General features: G+C 36.9%; 1 protein-coding gene across 9 annotated transcripts in view; it reads right to left on the bottom strand.

The window, feature by feature from the left end:
• Positions 1-870: 870 nt before the first annotated feature.
• The window catches only part of EPS15L1 (epidermal growth factor receptor pathway substrate 15 like 1), a 45945-nt gene continuing 28462 nt past the window's right edge, over positions 871-18353 (bottom strand). For 8 of the 9 annotated variants that reach the window (XM_056334608.1, XM_056334609.1, XM_056334610.1 and 5 more), the window contains 2 exons: positions 11095-11300; positions 871-6438 (listed from right to left, as the gene is read on the bottom strand). In XM_056334608.1, the coding sequence (XP_056190583.1) occupies positions 6292-6438; positions 11095-11300 (353 nt within the window). In that variant the 3' untranslated portion in view covers positions 871-6291. The remainder of the gene's footprint in view (positions 6439-11094; positions 11301-18353) is intronic. The other variant, XM_056334611.1, reaches the window with a different exon arrangement.

Here is an 18353-nt window from a genome sequence, read left to right as displayed (position 1 = left end):
AGCTGGGCTCAGAGCTCAGAGTCCCTTTATGTTTGAGTTTCCACTTGCAAATGTTTCTTCTCAGACAGGACGCTTGCGCGTTTCTTCCGTTCCCAGCAAGGAGCCTCTCTGCCTCCACGCGACGCCCGGTACAGGGAGTCCCTTTGGATTACATACGGACAATGAGGATCAGGCAAGTATTTGGGAAAACATAAGGATGAGAAGAACATCACACGTGTCTGACTCCAAAAATCTGAGCAGGAGCAGAACACTGAGCATGGCCCATGTCTAGGTAAGCAAGACTAGAGAGGTTGGGTAGGAAATGGAAGCCAGGATTTGACCGTAGCGTGTCACGGACAGGCACAAAATGTCAACATACTAAAAATATTGCCGGCGAGCAATTTCAAGAGCAACCTGCCTTGGCAATGTGTTGTTAGCCATGCCAGCATGTGCAGAAGCAGAGTAAATAAACAGATGGGAAAATAATGAGTCAAAGTGAATAATGCCAAATAGCATGATAGTGAGGTGTGTGTTTTTCCAGCCAGCAGAAAGGGTTTGTCCCTGGTGATCTCTCTAACCCCTCCCAGTATAAATTGTCTGGATGTTTAGCATTGCGGCACACAAATTGTTTTGGAAAGGATGTGGTGTTGGATTTTCTGACTGGTTTGTATAGACCAAATGTGGCTGGGACAAGGAAGAAGGGGAAGGACAGAAGGGAAGACAGAGCGCAGAGGGCACCAGCCAAAAGGAAAAATAAAAGATCTCAATGCAGAGAATCAAGCAGTTGTCCAAAGCAAGAGTCACAGATTTGACACAAAAGCTTGCAAAGTCATGGACAAAAAAAAAAAAAAAAAAAAAAAGTGTAAAGAAAGATTGTCAAAGTCTCAGAGCTCCAAAAAGTAACTTTTCATTTATTATATTAAACAATGACATTTCTTATTATATTAAACAATAAACACATGAGATGGGTTAAAATTAAAATTAAAATATCTTTCAATTTGTTATGATATTTGAAAGATAAATATAACTACAATAATGTACATATTTGGAGATATTAGTCAAATTTAGGTCAACAACTGCAATTTCCACTTTGTGTTTCCACCTTTTTTAGGTCAGGCTAAAGAGCATCATATTAAAAGGGACAGCAGAAGAGCACTCTATAATTGTAACAGCAGAAGGAACCATAGTCACTAGTTCTTATTTTTAAAGTTCAAATTAAAGGGGAAGGCAGAAGTTGGAAAAATGAAAATTCCATTTTATAACAAATTAACCTTTATTTATAAAACTTTCAAGTAAAAAGAACAGTATATCAACTGATAAAACAGGTGTGTCAATGAATAACAGTTAACATATTTATTCTAAAAATAAATCTTCTATGATTTCACCATACTACAAGCAAAATTCCTTTCCAAGAAAAGATGTTTGTTGTGAAGTCTGCAGAGAGACGCACTAGTTGATACACAACAAAAACTTAGCTGTTCCACCACTGTAGGAAGGTATTTGAACCAGATCATTATTAGCACAGACCAATTCACTTTAACAGAGTTCCAGCTCTAAATGAGGATTAAACAGAAATGAAATTCCTGAGAGGGAGGAATAAAACACATAAGAAGGGAGAAATCAAACTCTTACATGAGGGAAAGCAACAATTCTACTTGGACCAAAATTCCTTGGGCCTCAGTTCTACAGAATAAATACTCTTCTCAATGGAGAAACACTAAAGAAAATAGTAACCCCAAAGGGATTATAAGAAGAATCCACGAAAAGTGCATTTCCTTTGAGCATAAGATGACAAAATAATTTCTACAAAATTTCTGACAACAGATTTCACAGACAGGAATTTAAAAACCAAACCACTAACACACACACACACACCACCCCCCCAAACAAAACAAACAAACAAACAAAAAAAAAAACCCAAAAAAGGTGATGCAGTCAGACACAGCTTGGAATTTCCTACACTTTGAGAGCACGTTACATGAAACAAAATACAGTCAGGACTGATGATCATCACAGGGCAGAGATTTCCTAAGGAAAAATTTGCCAATATAAAAATATTTCATACAGCATTACGGTAGAAGTACTACTTTTATGAGCATCTGTTTTTATTGCAGAATGACTGGTATGTTTTACAACAAGATTATTTGAATAGAACTTTGGGAAACCACTCGAGGCAAATGTGAACCTGCTGGTCTGTAATGTGGGTAATTCAATACCTGTGCCCTACATGCAACGTTTGCGTGCGTAGGTTCAACGTGAATAATTGTCCGTCTTTCCTGTTTTAACTGTTGTGCCTCAGTGCTGTGTGCAATTCATGGTTTTCCATGAGTCATTCCAGCAGTGACGAGACTCTGCATAAAACACACATGTGCCACTATAAAAGCCTACTAAACTCTTAGTGATTGCTCAACATACCACAGAGTCTAATAATTTATCCGAGTAGAAAGTAGAATCACCTCCATTCTTTCCTCAAAGCCAAGAATGCAATGGATTGTCATTCCTCCTGAAGTAACAGCTTAGGTGGAAAGGGAGGAAAAACAGATCTGAAATCCAGATGACAATTACGTGCAACCTATATAACTGGAATGAAGCAAGAAAAGCACGTTTTTCCACCTTAGTGTATGACTGTTTGGGGTGTATGGGAATAGCTCCTTAAAAAAAACTTGTAACAAAGGGAAAAAAAAAAAAAAAAAAAAAAGAGAAACTACAAGCAAATGTAGGAGAAAAAAATCATTGCCTCAGCCTACAGAAAAAAGAACAGATGATATGACCATCACACGCAAGAAGATCAGAAATTGAGCCTACATTTCAAAGAGACAATTAAACTCAAAAGAATGTGAAATCACACCCAGTGCAGATGATACCTACTTTCTGCCAGGTTTCTCTTACACTTGGCACAGCTAGCGAACACAGTTTTTCATGCCAATGAAAGTAATCTTAAAACAAATGTATTAGAAGTAATCTTTTCTTTTTTTTTTTTTCTTTCACCAGAACTTTGAAATTCTAAGAGCCATGCTCTAATCTGCATTTCTGTAAAAATTCCATTTCTGTATCCATCCCTGTTTAGAGAATACATACACACAAGCCTCAATATATAGAATATATATGCATATTCTACATATTCATTGTATATACATGTTTTATGTACAGCATAAGTAGCTATATACTAGACATAGTATGTGGACATATATAGTATATACACACACTATTATTATACAATACACTGTATATATATATACACACAGACACAAATAATATGGATCTCAATGTACACTGTATATGCATTGTGTATACTCACATTTTATGTATCTTGCATTGTACATATTTTCTCTGCCCAAATAGCAACAGGCCTATTTGTGCTTTAAATTTCACTGTTCTGGAGGAAGAAGGTGCTCAATGTCTCGCGATGAGAGTTTTGCCTTAGAAGAACAAGTGCAGATATTATACAAAACACTGAGTTACCAGCATAAGAGAAGAACACGGGTAATCCTCCTTTTCAGACAGAAAACTGTATTAAATACAAGGGGGAGAAATCACAGCTAAGTTTTCTTCTACTGCAGTGTCTAAAATTTTGACTCAGGAGTGTTTCAGTGAACCTAAGATCACTACATCTAATACATTGTGTACAGAGGACGTGTTCTGCCCTCCTTCGTTTGCTTGATCTTCTGTTACTGTCCAAGCAAATAGGAAGAATAGGTCAACAAGGAATTAGGAAAACAAGCAATTAGTTCTAACACTATGTGGAATGCTTGATTAATTCACATTTCTGGCTTCCTGCTGAACATCTTGAGAATACCGATGCGTTGCCTTAGAAGCATTATAAATTACAGTATTGTAGAGCACTGAAAAGTAGCAGAAAGTCTTGTTACGGTACGTAACTCAGAAAATGAATCAAGCTGTTTAGCTCATCCGCCTCGTCCCACTGGAGTGACACCACCCAAGCCGTAGTCCAAAAGCAGGTTTCCTTTCTAGAATGGCACTATGCACGAGCAGGGTTTTCTTAGAGCAGAAGAGACACCACAAAGACTCAGGCCCAAAAGAAAATTGAGAATCTTACACACGGATACCATTTTTTTAATTTCACTGAGAATCCTGCAGCCATTCAATGTTGAAAATTGCTCTTTCATATTAAAAGTTTTGTCCCATGCTAGCTACAGATCCAAGTTTGCTCTCAGAGACCTCAAGTCCTGCACACCAACAGGCAAGAGAATTTGTTGACATTTTAGTATGTTGGATCATTTAATCTAACGTATTTTAGAGAAAAGATAACACAATGGGAAGGGATTTCAAATCAGGTTCTGTAAAACCAGAAGTATCTTCTACTGCATTCCAACGGGGTCACTAAAAGACAGTATTAAAGACCATTATATGGTTGTTTCTGATACCCTTTGGAGAGGAATTAAGATTCCCATTATCTATAGTACCATTAGCATAAGACAGACACAGCAAACGGGGAATTGTGGCTCCTAAGACTGCATTTTGAGATATATGGATTTCAGCTTTGTCATATGTATCACTGCAAATGTAAATGGATGCACACACAGACACCCACCCATACGCCTACTCACAGAAGCCTGAGACAACAAACGCCACATCTATACTGCATTTCAGAGCTGAAAACTATCAAGATTATGAGAATGATCCAACCTGATTCGTATCTGTGTAAAGAAAGCATCCAAAATAAGGCAAATACAACAGAATGGGGGAAGATTGCTTTCATTCAGTGAACAGGCACGATCCCTGTATTATGAAAGATAAAAGCCAGCAAGGACATAAAAAAATATAAATGCATTAAGATGATGAAGGAATACCACATTTAAAAAAAAATAGAGAAAATGTTGGAAGATAAGGGCTGCATCAGTAAAACCACAGAATGTTCAGCTTTGTATTCCCACAGAAGCAACAACAGGAAAGCGGATGCATATTAAGGACATTTAAAAAATTTTGTGCTAGATGTCCATTCTATTGAGACATAAAAGTCCAAGGCAAGGACAACCAAAGTTTTAGAATTCCTGTAATCAGCAAAGGCATTTTTAGTAAATAAATAATTCACAGACTTACCATAAGGACTTAATTTTCTGTATGACATGTAAACCACATTCTGTTAGCCTTACCAAGTGGAAGTATTGAGCTCTACAGATACATATCAAATATGTTCCTACTTGGACCTACTACTGCAAGCCGTATTTTAAAGCCAATCCAGTCTACCAGCACTCCAATAACATATGCACAGACATGTATTTGGCAAATAAATCTGTTTCAACTTGGCCTTATTTCAGCTAAATTACCTTTGACCTGTAGCCCTGTAAGATAAGACAGGTGGAAGTAAAGAAACAGAGGTAGGGACGGTCTGACACAGTCAATCAGGTAACACAATTAACATGGTCTAATATTAACTACAGTTCCGGTGGTTGGAGCAAAAGAGGGTAAAAATGAATTGTAGGGGTGAACACTGCTCAAGCTGTGTAAGTTTTCCATTGCTTGGTTTGACATGAAAGCAGCACTCAAACTTGTATCACAATCCTGCAATTCTATTTGCTTCTGAGATAAAGCAAGATTTTACCTAATGATTTAATTGCCGAATTATTTGTCCAATTTACAACAACTGAATTAACTCCCTCTTTTACAACACCATATACAATTATTAAAACTCAATGCAAACAACTCCTTAAATTAGAACTACTTATTTATAGAGGCTTAGATTTCATAATATTTTATACAGTTCACTATGCTTGTATTCATCATATATAAATCACCAGATTTTCCCGTAAAAGCCACATCTCCTGGGAAAAAAGGGACCATCTAATAAGGAACTTATCCTGAAGACTTTGACATAGATGATGCAGATGTCATACTGATTAGCCTACCGTGAATTATTAAATAAATGTAATGAGTGAATGGAAGCTAATTCTAGAAATATTATCTTTTTATGATATACGAAGTTCATAATGCAGCCTACAAAAGCCAATGGAATTCCGGTTATAAAAAGCCAGATTCACAAGTTTCAGTTTACTATATGCAACATTGTCTTCCAGATAAGGAAACTTTGCTTTCAGTACCTTAGGATCATACATTAAATTTCTTACAAGCAGTAAATTTTATCTAGAACATATAATACAACTTATACAGTGTTTCCTGTGTATTACGCACTTGGAAAGCCACACAGAGCCCAGTTTGATGTAACTAGCCAATCTTGTTTAGAGTTGAAGGTAACAAAAATTATTTTCACAACATAAACCAAGAATTTAGTATTTTTATAAAAGCCACGTTTAAAGGTTTCACTTGGACAGGGTGGAGCCAAAGAACCTCTATTTAAGAGTTTGGCATATCAGCCTTACTGAGTGCAATAGCCAACTCAAGGTCTTCTTGTTCTTGCCTCCGCAACCGAGCTAATCTTTCTTGCTCTGCTTTTTCACTCTCGCGCTTTGCCCACGCCAGCTGCTGTTCTTCATTTCCAAACTAAAAAATGAAAATGGAAAATAAATTAATAACTTGACAAAAAAGCCAGAAGAAATTATGTGAAAATTACAATGAATCAGACTTATTAAATATATGAATCAAGTATACCAAGCTGTCTTAGGGTAGCTCTTCTGGATTAACACACTCACTGATTTCCTCACTTCATCCTTTTATTTATTTCCTTAATTTCTTCCTCCTCCCACCAGGAAACTAACCCATCTGGGCTGCACATCCCTGCATCCGTGTCTCAGTTGTGTATGAAAATGGTCAGGGGACTGGAGCCAAACAAAAACTCCAGAAACACAAAAAAGCGCAGGTTAGTGGTTTGGGAGCATAGCAACCTACATCCATTTTTAAGAATAGTAAATAGCTAGTAAAAACAAAAGAGTTATTTACTCTTGTGCAACTCCGCTGCAGAGTTTTATTATAGTAGCTCCTGCTACAGGCGAGGGGTTTTGATACTGACTCTGGAGATGCGTGGGAAGTTTCATCACCAACTCAAAAGTTACAAAAAGTGTTACTGTTTGTAGAACACATGCAGAGCTTGTCCAGTAAGAAACAATATAAGGAAATCAAATTTACTTCAGCAGAAAACACTAAGGAAATATAACACATAACATTCAGCTTCTAAGTCTGTTTGAGCTTCCTAAACCACGTTTAAGTACACTGCAGTGGAACTATTCCAAAATGATATTCCAGTATTTACCATTCAAGTATGCAAAACTTTGCTTGTTTGAAGTTTCTGCACAGAATATTAAATATTTTATTGAAGTCATAACAATTTAAAACTCAAATATAATCTGTTACTGTTTAATTTTAGCATTCACTGAAGAGGATGGTGTTAACAGAAGCGTTCCCACAGCTGCATGCAAATGTTTACATTACATCCCACTTCTAAAATTTGCCTTGTACTATCTTTTTTTCAGCATTCAGGAAAACATATTATTTGGGGTTGGGTTTCTTTGGAAAACAACATGGAATTTATAGTTTCAATTTCAGCTGAATGTATACTGCAAAAATCGCCCTGTGGTCCACAACACAGTGGCTCTGAACATGGCAGAAGATGCTGTTGCGCTAGCTGACACAGCTACATCTTCCCGGACAAGCCTGAAATATTGAACTACTAAATGTAACTAAGTGCTAGACCTATGCCTAGCTGCATATATACAACGGGATGGCCCCCACCCCTGCCTTTTCCACTGTGCATCGCATCTATAATTTGTAATTTTAAATAGATGCACCTATTTGAATTTCTTTCAAGCAGAGTCCAATTCTTATTTACTTATAATTTAGTTAAATTGTGCTTTATCTACGTGCTCCCAGATGCGCACAATTTCTCATTTTATTTCTCTATGATTTTTCAGATGATTTGATGCAAAAAAACCAACTTTAAAATTACTTTTCTTCAAACATAAGTCTGCTTTCCCTGTTAACAAAATTTAATGAGGATCTTTGCCTTCAATGTTACTGAAATCCAATAGAAGTGCCACACATTTTACTTTTAAAATGAAGAAAACCTACTATCACTATTCATTTAAATAATGTCAGCTGACAGGTAAGATTTAAAAGCCCACTAACACTTTAAATAGATGATTTTTTTTTTCCCAAGATACAGTAAGGACGGACTGAAGTGGAAGTAAGACTTCTCCACTTATTCCAAGAATTCAATAAGATCATATAGCTAGGATGGATAATAAGCTACTGTTTTCAGAAATACAATAAAGCTTTGGCCAAAACCTTCTGGGGTGTTGTGTTTTTTTTTTTTTTTTTTTTTTTTTTTTTTTTTAAAGTTGAGAAAACAGTTTTACTTATACAGCTTACAACTTAGCGTAAGTCTTCCAAAGCTTATGAGAGTCCCAATTATGATTTGTTTATAGTACACAAGTTATATTTTTGTGGTTAGAAGTGCAGAGTAAAAAAAAAAAACAAAACAGGAAAAATAGACAAGTGATTCATTGGAAACAAATCTGGATGTGCCTTACACTAACAAATGGTTAAAGTAAAATTTTCAGGAGCATAACTCTGACCATTAGGTAGTGAAATACACAACAGTTCATTAATGCCACTGATTCTCACACAGATTGCCTATCAAAAGGTAAATTACTTGTATTTCAGTTACATTAAGACAGTAATGTTTTTTTTGCACATGTCCAGGTTTCAAGAAGGCTGTAAATACATATCACATATCTGTCATTTCATTGAAAACCTCTTTTTTTCATCTCTTTTTCAGAAGTACAGTTAGACCCAAGGCGTAAATGAGGATAACAGCAGGCTGCAGTGAAATTAATCAAATACACAAGAGCTACACTGACTTGTCTTTACTAAATTACTAGCTTAAGTTAAGAAAAAAAATAAAAATCAGTATAGTTCCAAGTGCTCTGTTTCTTGGAAATTTAAACACCTTCTGTTGGAGAAAATATTGCTTTTCTTCTTGTTCTGTAAACTGAAGCTGGAACCTAGAAACACCTGAAACATGAGCTACCACAAGACTTTGTTTTGTTCCAAGGAGTTGTATTTAATACCAACGGAAAAGTTAAGAATGCAATGAGAATATACTTAGAACTACTGGGTGCATGAATTTGCCAGTGTCCCAAAAAAAAAAAAAAAGGGGTGGCAAAAAAGCCAGATTTTCTAGAGTGCTGGTAAAAATCTACTGAAGGTCCTCATGCAACTTCTTTGTAACACTAAAGACTTCCAATTAAAAATCAGATTATTCAGTTATTCAAACCTACATGATTCTATGATTCTGTTCTCAGATTCCATGGACTCAAACTATGTGTCAAAAAAACTTCTGTAAGTATAATTGCTTTTAATTTCCATTATGAATAAAGTTTCCCAAATATCAGGCAAAGAGAAGCACAATATTCTTGCTGATTACAAGGTAACTAGCACACTTAAAGACTACATATAGAAGGATTAGGAATTAGGAAGTGTAGCAACGTAATTGTGTTATAGGCAAGCAAAAAATACCCCAACAAACTGAAAAGAACAGGGATCAAGTCTCTCCCTTTTCAGTCAAATTCAGTTAATGCTTTTTTTTTTTTTTTCCTTCTTACAGCAGGAGAAAACAATTCACAAAACTGACTGAAAAATTAATTTAATTTGATGAAATGCCACTTAACAGTAATTACACGTGGCTGCTGCTCACAATCTCATTTTCCCTACTTTTTCCTTGTCTTCTAAAGTTAATCTCATCTCCTAAAAACCTGATGGCACAGTAAATTTAACACTGGAACACCCACTGGGATGGGGATCAGAGATTTTGGTTGATAATCTGATGCAATCACTCAGCATAAGACACAATTTTAAGAAATGCAGTCTGTAAAGTAAGATGACAGTAGTTGGGTAACAGTCATTCCATTCCATTATTTGTCTTTCACTGAAGGAAGAAATTAGATGGTGTTCAAGAAATTTCAGATAAAGCAAGTTTTGCGTCTTATTTTTATTAATAATGTCACCATTTTGTATACAATCACAGAATTTAACTGTGCAAATTCAACAGGCTAAGTACTAACTGTGGTAAAGCATACATAGTATCTCAAACTTTGAAGTCTTCAGCATCATAAATTAAAGCACCGAGGCCAGCTAAAAGTATGCACAGATGACCTCAACTAACAATATCAAATAGGAAAGTGATACACATGTACTCACAACTAGGGGAAAAAACAGTAAAAATAAGCAACCTGAAAGACTTAGCTGAGAGATCTCCACTTGTTGAACACTGAACTGTGTCCATCAAAGTTAGGTAACAGATTAAGTTGGCAATTTTACTGCATGGCAATGTGACAAGAACAAAAACACATGAAAGGAGGAAGAAGCCTGATGGCTGTGGATGGAACAGATACCTATCTACTCATGGAAGCAATAAGAACCACACTACTACTACATTTACAATGACTTCCAATTCAGTCATGTACCTGTCAGCACTAAAAACAAAGCCAGGCTTTTAGAAACCCTGATATTTTTTAATGAATGGGCACTTGGCTTTGCTTTTAAACCTTCCAATACTGTGGTTCTGGAGTGCAGTATGGACGTTTCTATATTGGTTCTACAAAACAATGTTGTTTTCTTTGTCTAACAAGGGCTCTTCTGCAATATCAGTGACGAACAAAATTCAACAGCTAAATTTGCAATCTCTGTCTCGTATATGTATATTTATGACCACATTCCATCATATACAGCAAACACTGCAACAGGATTGTCAGAACTTTTTTCACAAACAATTACAAATACTTTATGGAACCTTTCCCTTTCAGGATTTGCTTCTCAGGATATGATGAAATTGCTATATAAATGTTTTCAACAACTGGTTCTGAATCTTTACATTGGCTCCCAAAAAATCTGTTTACAAAATAGCCTCCATGCAACAAAAACAATACACAGATTCTGCTACAAAGAATTTGTGAGTCAAGGCACACTGTACTAAAATAATTTTAAATGCAAGTAAACCCTTTAAAATTTAGTACAAAACTTCTTTTTTATTGAAATAATGCCTTTTTATTACAGAAATATTAATACAAAAACAATGAGGACAGCATGAAGGTACTAAGAGACAGAAGCCAGTGAACAGTAGGTTTGCAGTTAAAACAAAAACCCAATAGATTGCTGCAAGCAGAGCAGAAAGTGGTTTGCTCAGAGACAATGAACTTAACTTACAGAGCTGAAGTCTGCAAACCCCAAGGAAGAGTCTTTAGAAGTTTTACTTGAAGAGGAGGGAGCAAATGGATCTTTTCCACTAAATGGGTCCCCAAACCCCTTTTTACTTTGAAACGGGTCACTGCTGTCAGCCCCAAATGGCTGGAATGGATCATGGGGCTTGGAAAAATCTGAAGACCCAAGGTGGCTTACAGGAGTACTTTTACCTGGAAAGTTTAGGAAAAAAAAACAAACAACAAAAGGAGAAAAAGAGAAGTTACTTACCATGGACAATGCAAACCCCTTAAATAGGAAACTGCTGATACACTTTAGCATCATCCATTCTTCCTGGGGTAGCTTAAAATTTCACCAAATACAGTGGTACTCATTTCTCAATGCAAATCACCTCTGACAGTTTTATTTAAATGAATTTATCTTACTTATACATACTGTAATATTAATACCATCAAAATTTTAAATTATAAAAATCAATACAAAGACATTTGGCCTAAAGAATTTGACAAGTATGACTTCAGTTCATTTTCTAGGATTAGAGATATTTCAAGTTTAAGTTTGTGATTATATAAAAGACATAATACTTAAAAATTTAAATCACTACAGATAAATAATCACGTTAAATAGAATTAAATAGTAACTTAACTGTGACTTCACAGAATGCATACATTCTAGTTTTTTTTTTTTCTGGAACTGGTTTATCCTTCTACTACCACATGTACAAGGGAAAAGAGACTGATTAAGAAATCGCCTTGTGCTGGGGTGCTTGCTGTGCAACCCACCTTTTGTAGGCGACTGCTTATTCTTATATTCTACCCCAATGACAATTGAAATCACAGAAACTATTGTGTGCGCTCAAAAATAATGGTTGTATATTTATTGCAATTAGAACATTAATGGTTAATTTTTAATTCCCCTTGCAAAAAGTACTAATTTGTTGGGTCAAATAACTGAACAAATAAATGCAATTTTTTTTTTCCTCTTAAAAAAGATTGTTCCTGACAAGTATGCAATCTAGCCTCCAGGGAAAATACTACTTGGATGAACAATCCAGATGATAAAGTGTACTTGAAAATGACAAAGGAAGATCTAGAAACATTTTTAAAATAAACAAATATTTACAACTTCCTGTATTACCTGAATTACATACATTATTTGCATTAATAAAGCAATTTTTTTTGAAACATCCAATTCTTTGAACTATAATTTAATAGGAATCTTACAATGTATTCACATCAGGATACACATACTATGAAAGCACAGAGAAATGGACTCAAATCCCCAAATTTCAGAGTATGTACTTGGCACATGTAAGACATAGCCTGATTTAAGAAGGTACTTCAGTAGCTGCTCATGCACTTTATAGTATTTGCTCAAATCCGTGGAAACCCTCCTTCATCAGAGAAAAACAGAGATCAGCAAACTCGCAGGAAATAACTAAGCTATTCAGCAGCCTGCCTTCACCTGCTGTTAAATCACAGCTCAGCCTCGCTTATCCCAGGGGCCGGCCAAAAGTCCATCTCCCCTTGCCCTCAGTATGCCAGATGCTGAGCCCTCTGCCATCAGCAGGCTCTGCACCGTGCTGCCGGCACCACCTAAATGATAGCACCGGGTGCAGGGGTCTACAGCCCCCAAACGCAGCCTGGCACAGAATTACAGGACAGCTGAAGGAATGATGCAGACCCTTATCTCATTAGTGCACTGTTCATGTCAGACTCAGGCCTCAGATGCTTCAGGGAAAGCATGAAGCAAGAAAGTCCACAGCTGAACAAGCAGAGAGAAAGAGACTTAGAAAACAAGACACATGCAGCAGGAGGTATAACTGGATTTGATTAGTTTTAGGAGTATTCAAGGGGAACCTGATCATAGTCCTACAGGCAAGTCTTCCATCAAGAAAAAGGCTAACGGATTTAGATTTTACCAAGAGAGATATCCATTAGACAATCTGTAACATTTTTAGAACTTAAGAACACTGAAAACTGCCTAGGGAACTTGTTGCATTCCATCACCGTATCCATAAGGTTTGAGAAACGGTTTTTAGAAATCACACTGATTTAGCTGCCTTGAAGCTGGGGAGATAAATGAGATCACTTAGAAGTTCGCTCCAGTACCGGTTTTCATGGTTCAGTACGTGCTCTGTCCTGGTTAACAGATGTGGCAAGGATATACAGATACCCATATTAGCAACCACATGTGGGACTTCTAAAGAGGCAGATCAGACCAGTGATTTGTCCTTCATGGAAGGAAGTGACAAAATATACAGGAAATACCAGCAGGATTTGCTCTCCCCACGGGCATGGGCACTTCTCTACCACTGTTTCAAACCACCTTTCCTATCAAGAGGCTAGTTTGGTTGTCCGGAGTGCTGCGTTTACATCCCACTCATCGCCACAGCTTTCATATGACACCTTCAGTCACTGCGATGTAGGGTTAGGTAAGTAACAAAATTAGCAAAGCCGGTAAGAAATGAGTAACTCAGCATTTTGTATGTAATCCTCCAGATAAGAGAGCAACTTAAAATAAGTTACAAAGAGAATTAAAGTACCTGCATTTCTAATTTCAGGTCAAGGCAAAACCAAGAGCCCCCTACAATTTCTCCTCCTTCCTCTCCTGTCCGTTACTCCTGCCTAGCATCCTTCACTTTGTACTACCCCAAACCAATTCTGATTGATAAGAGGCCAAACCAGCCCATTTTAAGCTGCCCTTTTCTTAGGTTAAATCTGCTGCTGCCGAAACCACTTTGTGGAACTGGTGACTGTTACGTTGCAAACCCTGCATTTGTATTATTTGCTCAACAAACCTGTTTTTTCTAGGTGGCCTGTATCATGTTTTTGCACGAAGCCCTGAGTAGTTTCAGAACATACACAAAGCTTCGGGGTTTCTCGTGCTTCATCTTCACAACAGATCACAGAGAATAATGCTGCTGTAGAGGAAATGTCACCATGAATACTAGAGTTACTGCTAATAATATTGAAAATTTTCACTTTTTGTCGCAAGTGCCATTTTCTTCAGTTTTCTCTATGCTAAAGAATAAAAGAGGGCTATAATTTTGTTAGTTTGAAGAAAAGGCAAAAGAAGCAAACGCTTATAATATCAGGTTTATTTTTGCAGAGCAAGTTTAAGTGCTGTGCCCATGCTGAACACAGCAATCCTGGCACTCACGAGAGTCCTCAACCAGCCCTTTTTCACCGCACTTTGTACGTTGCTTGTAGTTTGTTTTACCCTGCCACACTTAGCAAACATGGTTCTGAGGCCTGGCAGAAGTTTTTTTGGTTCTATTAGATGTTTAAAGTTACTCATTTATTAGCCACAAATTACTAATAACAACACCAGAATTATCTTTCTGACATCTTTGCTGGCATACACCAAGTGTGAAACTCCCCGTGCAGTAAATGCACTGCATCTTCAGTACACAAAGATTTTCGTATTTCCATGTTCAGTATATCAAGAATGTGGGTACAGTATTTCTATAACGTAAAGCAAAAATACCCAAACCACATGAAAAAGTCACCAACTGAACTGAAGGACACTGGTAAAATCCTAATAGTGCAAAATATACTCTTTGTATTAACTGAGATTGCATTAATCCTATATTCACTGGAAAATGTGACATTTTCACATGATACCGCTCACCGTTTTTGAGGTATGGCAGTATGAAAGTGCAGGCAAACAGTTGTAACCCTTACTTATTTGATTTTTCTGCTAATAGTTTCAGGGGAAAAAAGTTCAGAAAAAAGCAAAACAGGTCCTATTCTGAAACCACAGCAGTTTCAGCAGTTACCCAAGTGGTGCACCCAAACCACACTGAGGACTCACTTCAGCAAAAAGAGATGATGAACAAAATGGTTTACCACAGCAAATGCTGTTAACTTATAGTGAACTCCACCCATACGAAGGGTTTATCTAATTTCATACCCCACAGCCAACTTCAGGGTTGAGATCTATAGTTCAAGACCAATATAATCTCCCTGGTTGGATGCAATTACAGAATCTGTCTTACTGAATTACAAGATATTGACAATGAAACAATGAAGTGAAATATTTATAGTTGTCTCTATATTCTGTGTTTCAGTGATGGTCCTAGCTTTCTGCTTAGCAGAGTATCTTACTGCATGATGAGAAGCAGCATGTTTTCCTGTGTGTAAGGACGGGATTATGCATGCTCACAGGCAAACAGGGCAGAGTTAACATAACATGACTTTAAACTTTTACTAAACAAGTATTCCTTTCCAGGAAACTTTCTAAAGTGAAAAATATGCTTTAAGAACTCAAGGGTTGTGCTACACAGGGTAAGTAGTGCTAATGTCAGTTAAGTCCATGCCTGTAATTTTACTTAAACCTACAATACCAGGGTTTCTACCTCTCACATCTTTTACATGGCAGAGGAAGTGTTACTCTAGAAAACTTCGGAGACTCTGCAATACGCAAGGTGCCTCCCAGAACATCTTTCTCTTGACACTTCACCAAGTTTATGTCTCATTCCTAACTTACTCAGCATGTTTTTCACCATCCTGTTAAATTATGCAGTTTTTCCACTGATGCAGAATAAAACTTTCATAAACTGTGAACTTTAGGAACTTCTACAAAAATTATGACTAGTTTTCAAAAAGTGCTTGAAGCTGAGTTATGTTAAAACCGATTTTCCACTGAATATTTAAAAAGTATTTGTCTTCAGCAGGAGTTATTTCTGCGCTGTTTTTAAACTTAGCTTTCTGGTGATAATGCTCTTCGCACAAAATCACAATATATACTTTTAGTAACAGAAAGAAGGATTTTTCCTATGCAAAACCACCTTGAAACTGTTTTTGCTTAGTATTTGCAAAATTTGCACATTGAGCTAGCCTGTAACTGAAAACTTTAGCTCAAGAGAAATATTCTGAAAACAACTTCTTGACAGGTGAGAAATCGTTATACATTCACCCTAACAATCTGTTCTGAAACAGATTCTGAACAACCTTCTTTCAAAAATTGGTACTGAAATATCTTTACTGTGAGCGATCAGCATAAACAACAGAATCAAAGCGTGAATGGAATCTTTAGTTTGTGGCTGGGCAGGTGCTCCACCCATGAGTCATTTATCCTACATAACAAGGGATGCCTGTGTTCTAATGCAACTGTCAGGTCTTCTAGAAGGCATGAAAATTTTTTTTTTAAAAAAGTTTTCCTGTCAGTCACAAATTCTAAGGCTAAATTTTTCACTCTTGGTTGCAGATGAGGGGAAAAAAAAAAAAAGAAAAAGGTAAACAGGCACCATGCTACTTGTGAATAACTCTGGGTACTCAAGAAGCTCTAAGGAAACAGGTGTGTGGTACCACTCGGAAATAAACATAACACTCCTGTGCTCATGCAACTAATAAAAGCACACAACTCTATACTCTCCTCCAGACCAAACAGATTGATCCCCACAACTTGAATATGCCCTTGCAAATAAATGCAGGGGAACTATTTTACATTGTTTTCCAATTAATTCTTGCTTTTGTTCATAGCTCTTAATTACATCTATTATACCTAACACAGCTTCTTTCTTCTTAAAATTAGCTCGCTAAATACACAGAGCAAACTTCTATGCAAATTCGTATGCAGAGGATACATGGTGCACGTCAAAAAAAAGAATGGACACAAAGCCATGATGTGTTTAAACACCAAGTATTCATGAGACCTCTTATTTGAAGAAATGATATCAGTAAATGCATATAACAAAGCATTCAGGCTTTGATTTGCATGGCTTTTTAAAGCAAGATACTGAACAACCTGTGAAGTCTTAATTTTCTTCTGAGACCCTGAAGACACAGCACAGGCCAACACACCCTACTAGAAACCACGTATATGTCCAACTCAAAAAGTAGCAGAGATCTGTGCTCTTTTTTCCTCACTGAACACTGTCAATATGAAGTCAATGTGAACCAACAGTGCTCTGGTGCTATAAAGCAGTCTTTACAGATGAAAAATAAGCCTAAAATGGTAAAAACAGTCAAACCATAAAATGCCTAAAATTTGAAGAAGTGACACATACGAAAAAGAACTATATTTATCGTTGACATAAAGGAGGAGGAAGCATCAAATACAAAGGAAGACAGCAGCAGAGCAGGGCTGTACAAACATCACCATTCCGTGAGCTGCTTGCACCGCCCTTCTGATTTCTGCAAGCACAGTGCTGGCTGACAGCATTAAGCATCCAATTATGCACAGCAGTAGCAAGAGGCATCTATTAACGCTTCAAGGTGTGCAAAAGACATCCCACAGCATGAAGCTAGCTCAAAACCTTCTATCTAGACAACTCAGGTCCAGGTAAGCCTGGAAAATGTGTGCATACCCCACCCCCATATCCACTCACTAAAGCTCTGAGGTCAAACTGCCTTCAGGATATTTTCTTTCAGAATGTACATTCTTAATTATGAGTATTTAAGTGGGCAAATCATCTTAGATTTACCTTCCAAGGTCCATGCACTGTATGAACAGAACAGAAAGCTGCTCTGGCAGTTGGCTATTAATTTTTCTTGGATTTCTAGCTTCCCTGGGGCTGACAACAATCTTCTCCTGCAACCACACTTGTGAAGAAACTGCAAAGAATCCTCACCTACAACTAGGAAATTACTGTTTCTGTTGATGATGGATTGCAACAGTCATCACAACTAGAAGAGTTTTCAGATTAGTTCAGTAAAATACTAAGATCCTGAAGATCTTAACAGATCTTTAATAGATCTTAAAGCTCTGACCTCTTCATTTTTTTTAAGCCATCAACAGGCTCAGATATAATTTCTCTATCTGCCAATTGGCAAGATGAAAACAACACGACTTGGATCAGTCAGGCTGACTGATCCAAGTCCTGTTGTTTTCATCTTGCCAATGTCAGCAGGGGCCTTTTTCTGACTTTATCGGTGAGCAAAATACATCTAGCAGTTTTGCAATTTGTGATTTGGTAAAAATACTGAAACCCAATACCTTGGCTTTTTAAATTTATGATAAACAACAGCATCACTATTATATCGTAATAATTTCTAGTCACTCATATTAAACACTGTGCAAACTTTTGTGCTTGCACTGAGGTCTTCTGGGGCTCCACACAAGCCAGGCATCTCTGAGGGATTACAATCATACTTCTTAATTCAAGGCAAGCTGGTTAGTCCCCTATTCTGTCTTCTGAAGAGTTTTCCCAAGATTTTGACATTTCAAAACAACTACCAGTCATAAAGCCAGTGTGAGAACAGAATTGAAGTCCTTACCTCAAACACAGAGGTGCCAACTTGAAGTTCACTATTGATACC

The sequence above is a fragment of the Falco biarmicus genome, chromosome 4, assembly GCF_023638135.1.
Source record: "Falco biarmicus isolate bFalBia1 chromosome 4, bFalBia1.pri, whole genome shotgun sequence".
Taxonomy (NCBI): Eukaryota; Metazoa; Chordata; class Aves; order Falconiformes; family Falconidae; genus Falco; species Falco biarmicus.
This window is presented reverse-complemented; position numbering and strand designations above follow the sequence as displayed.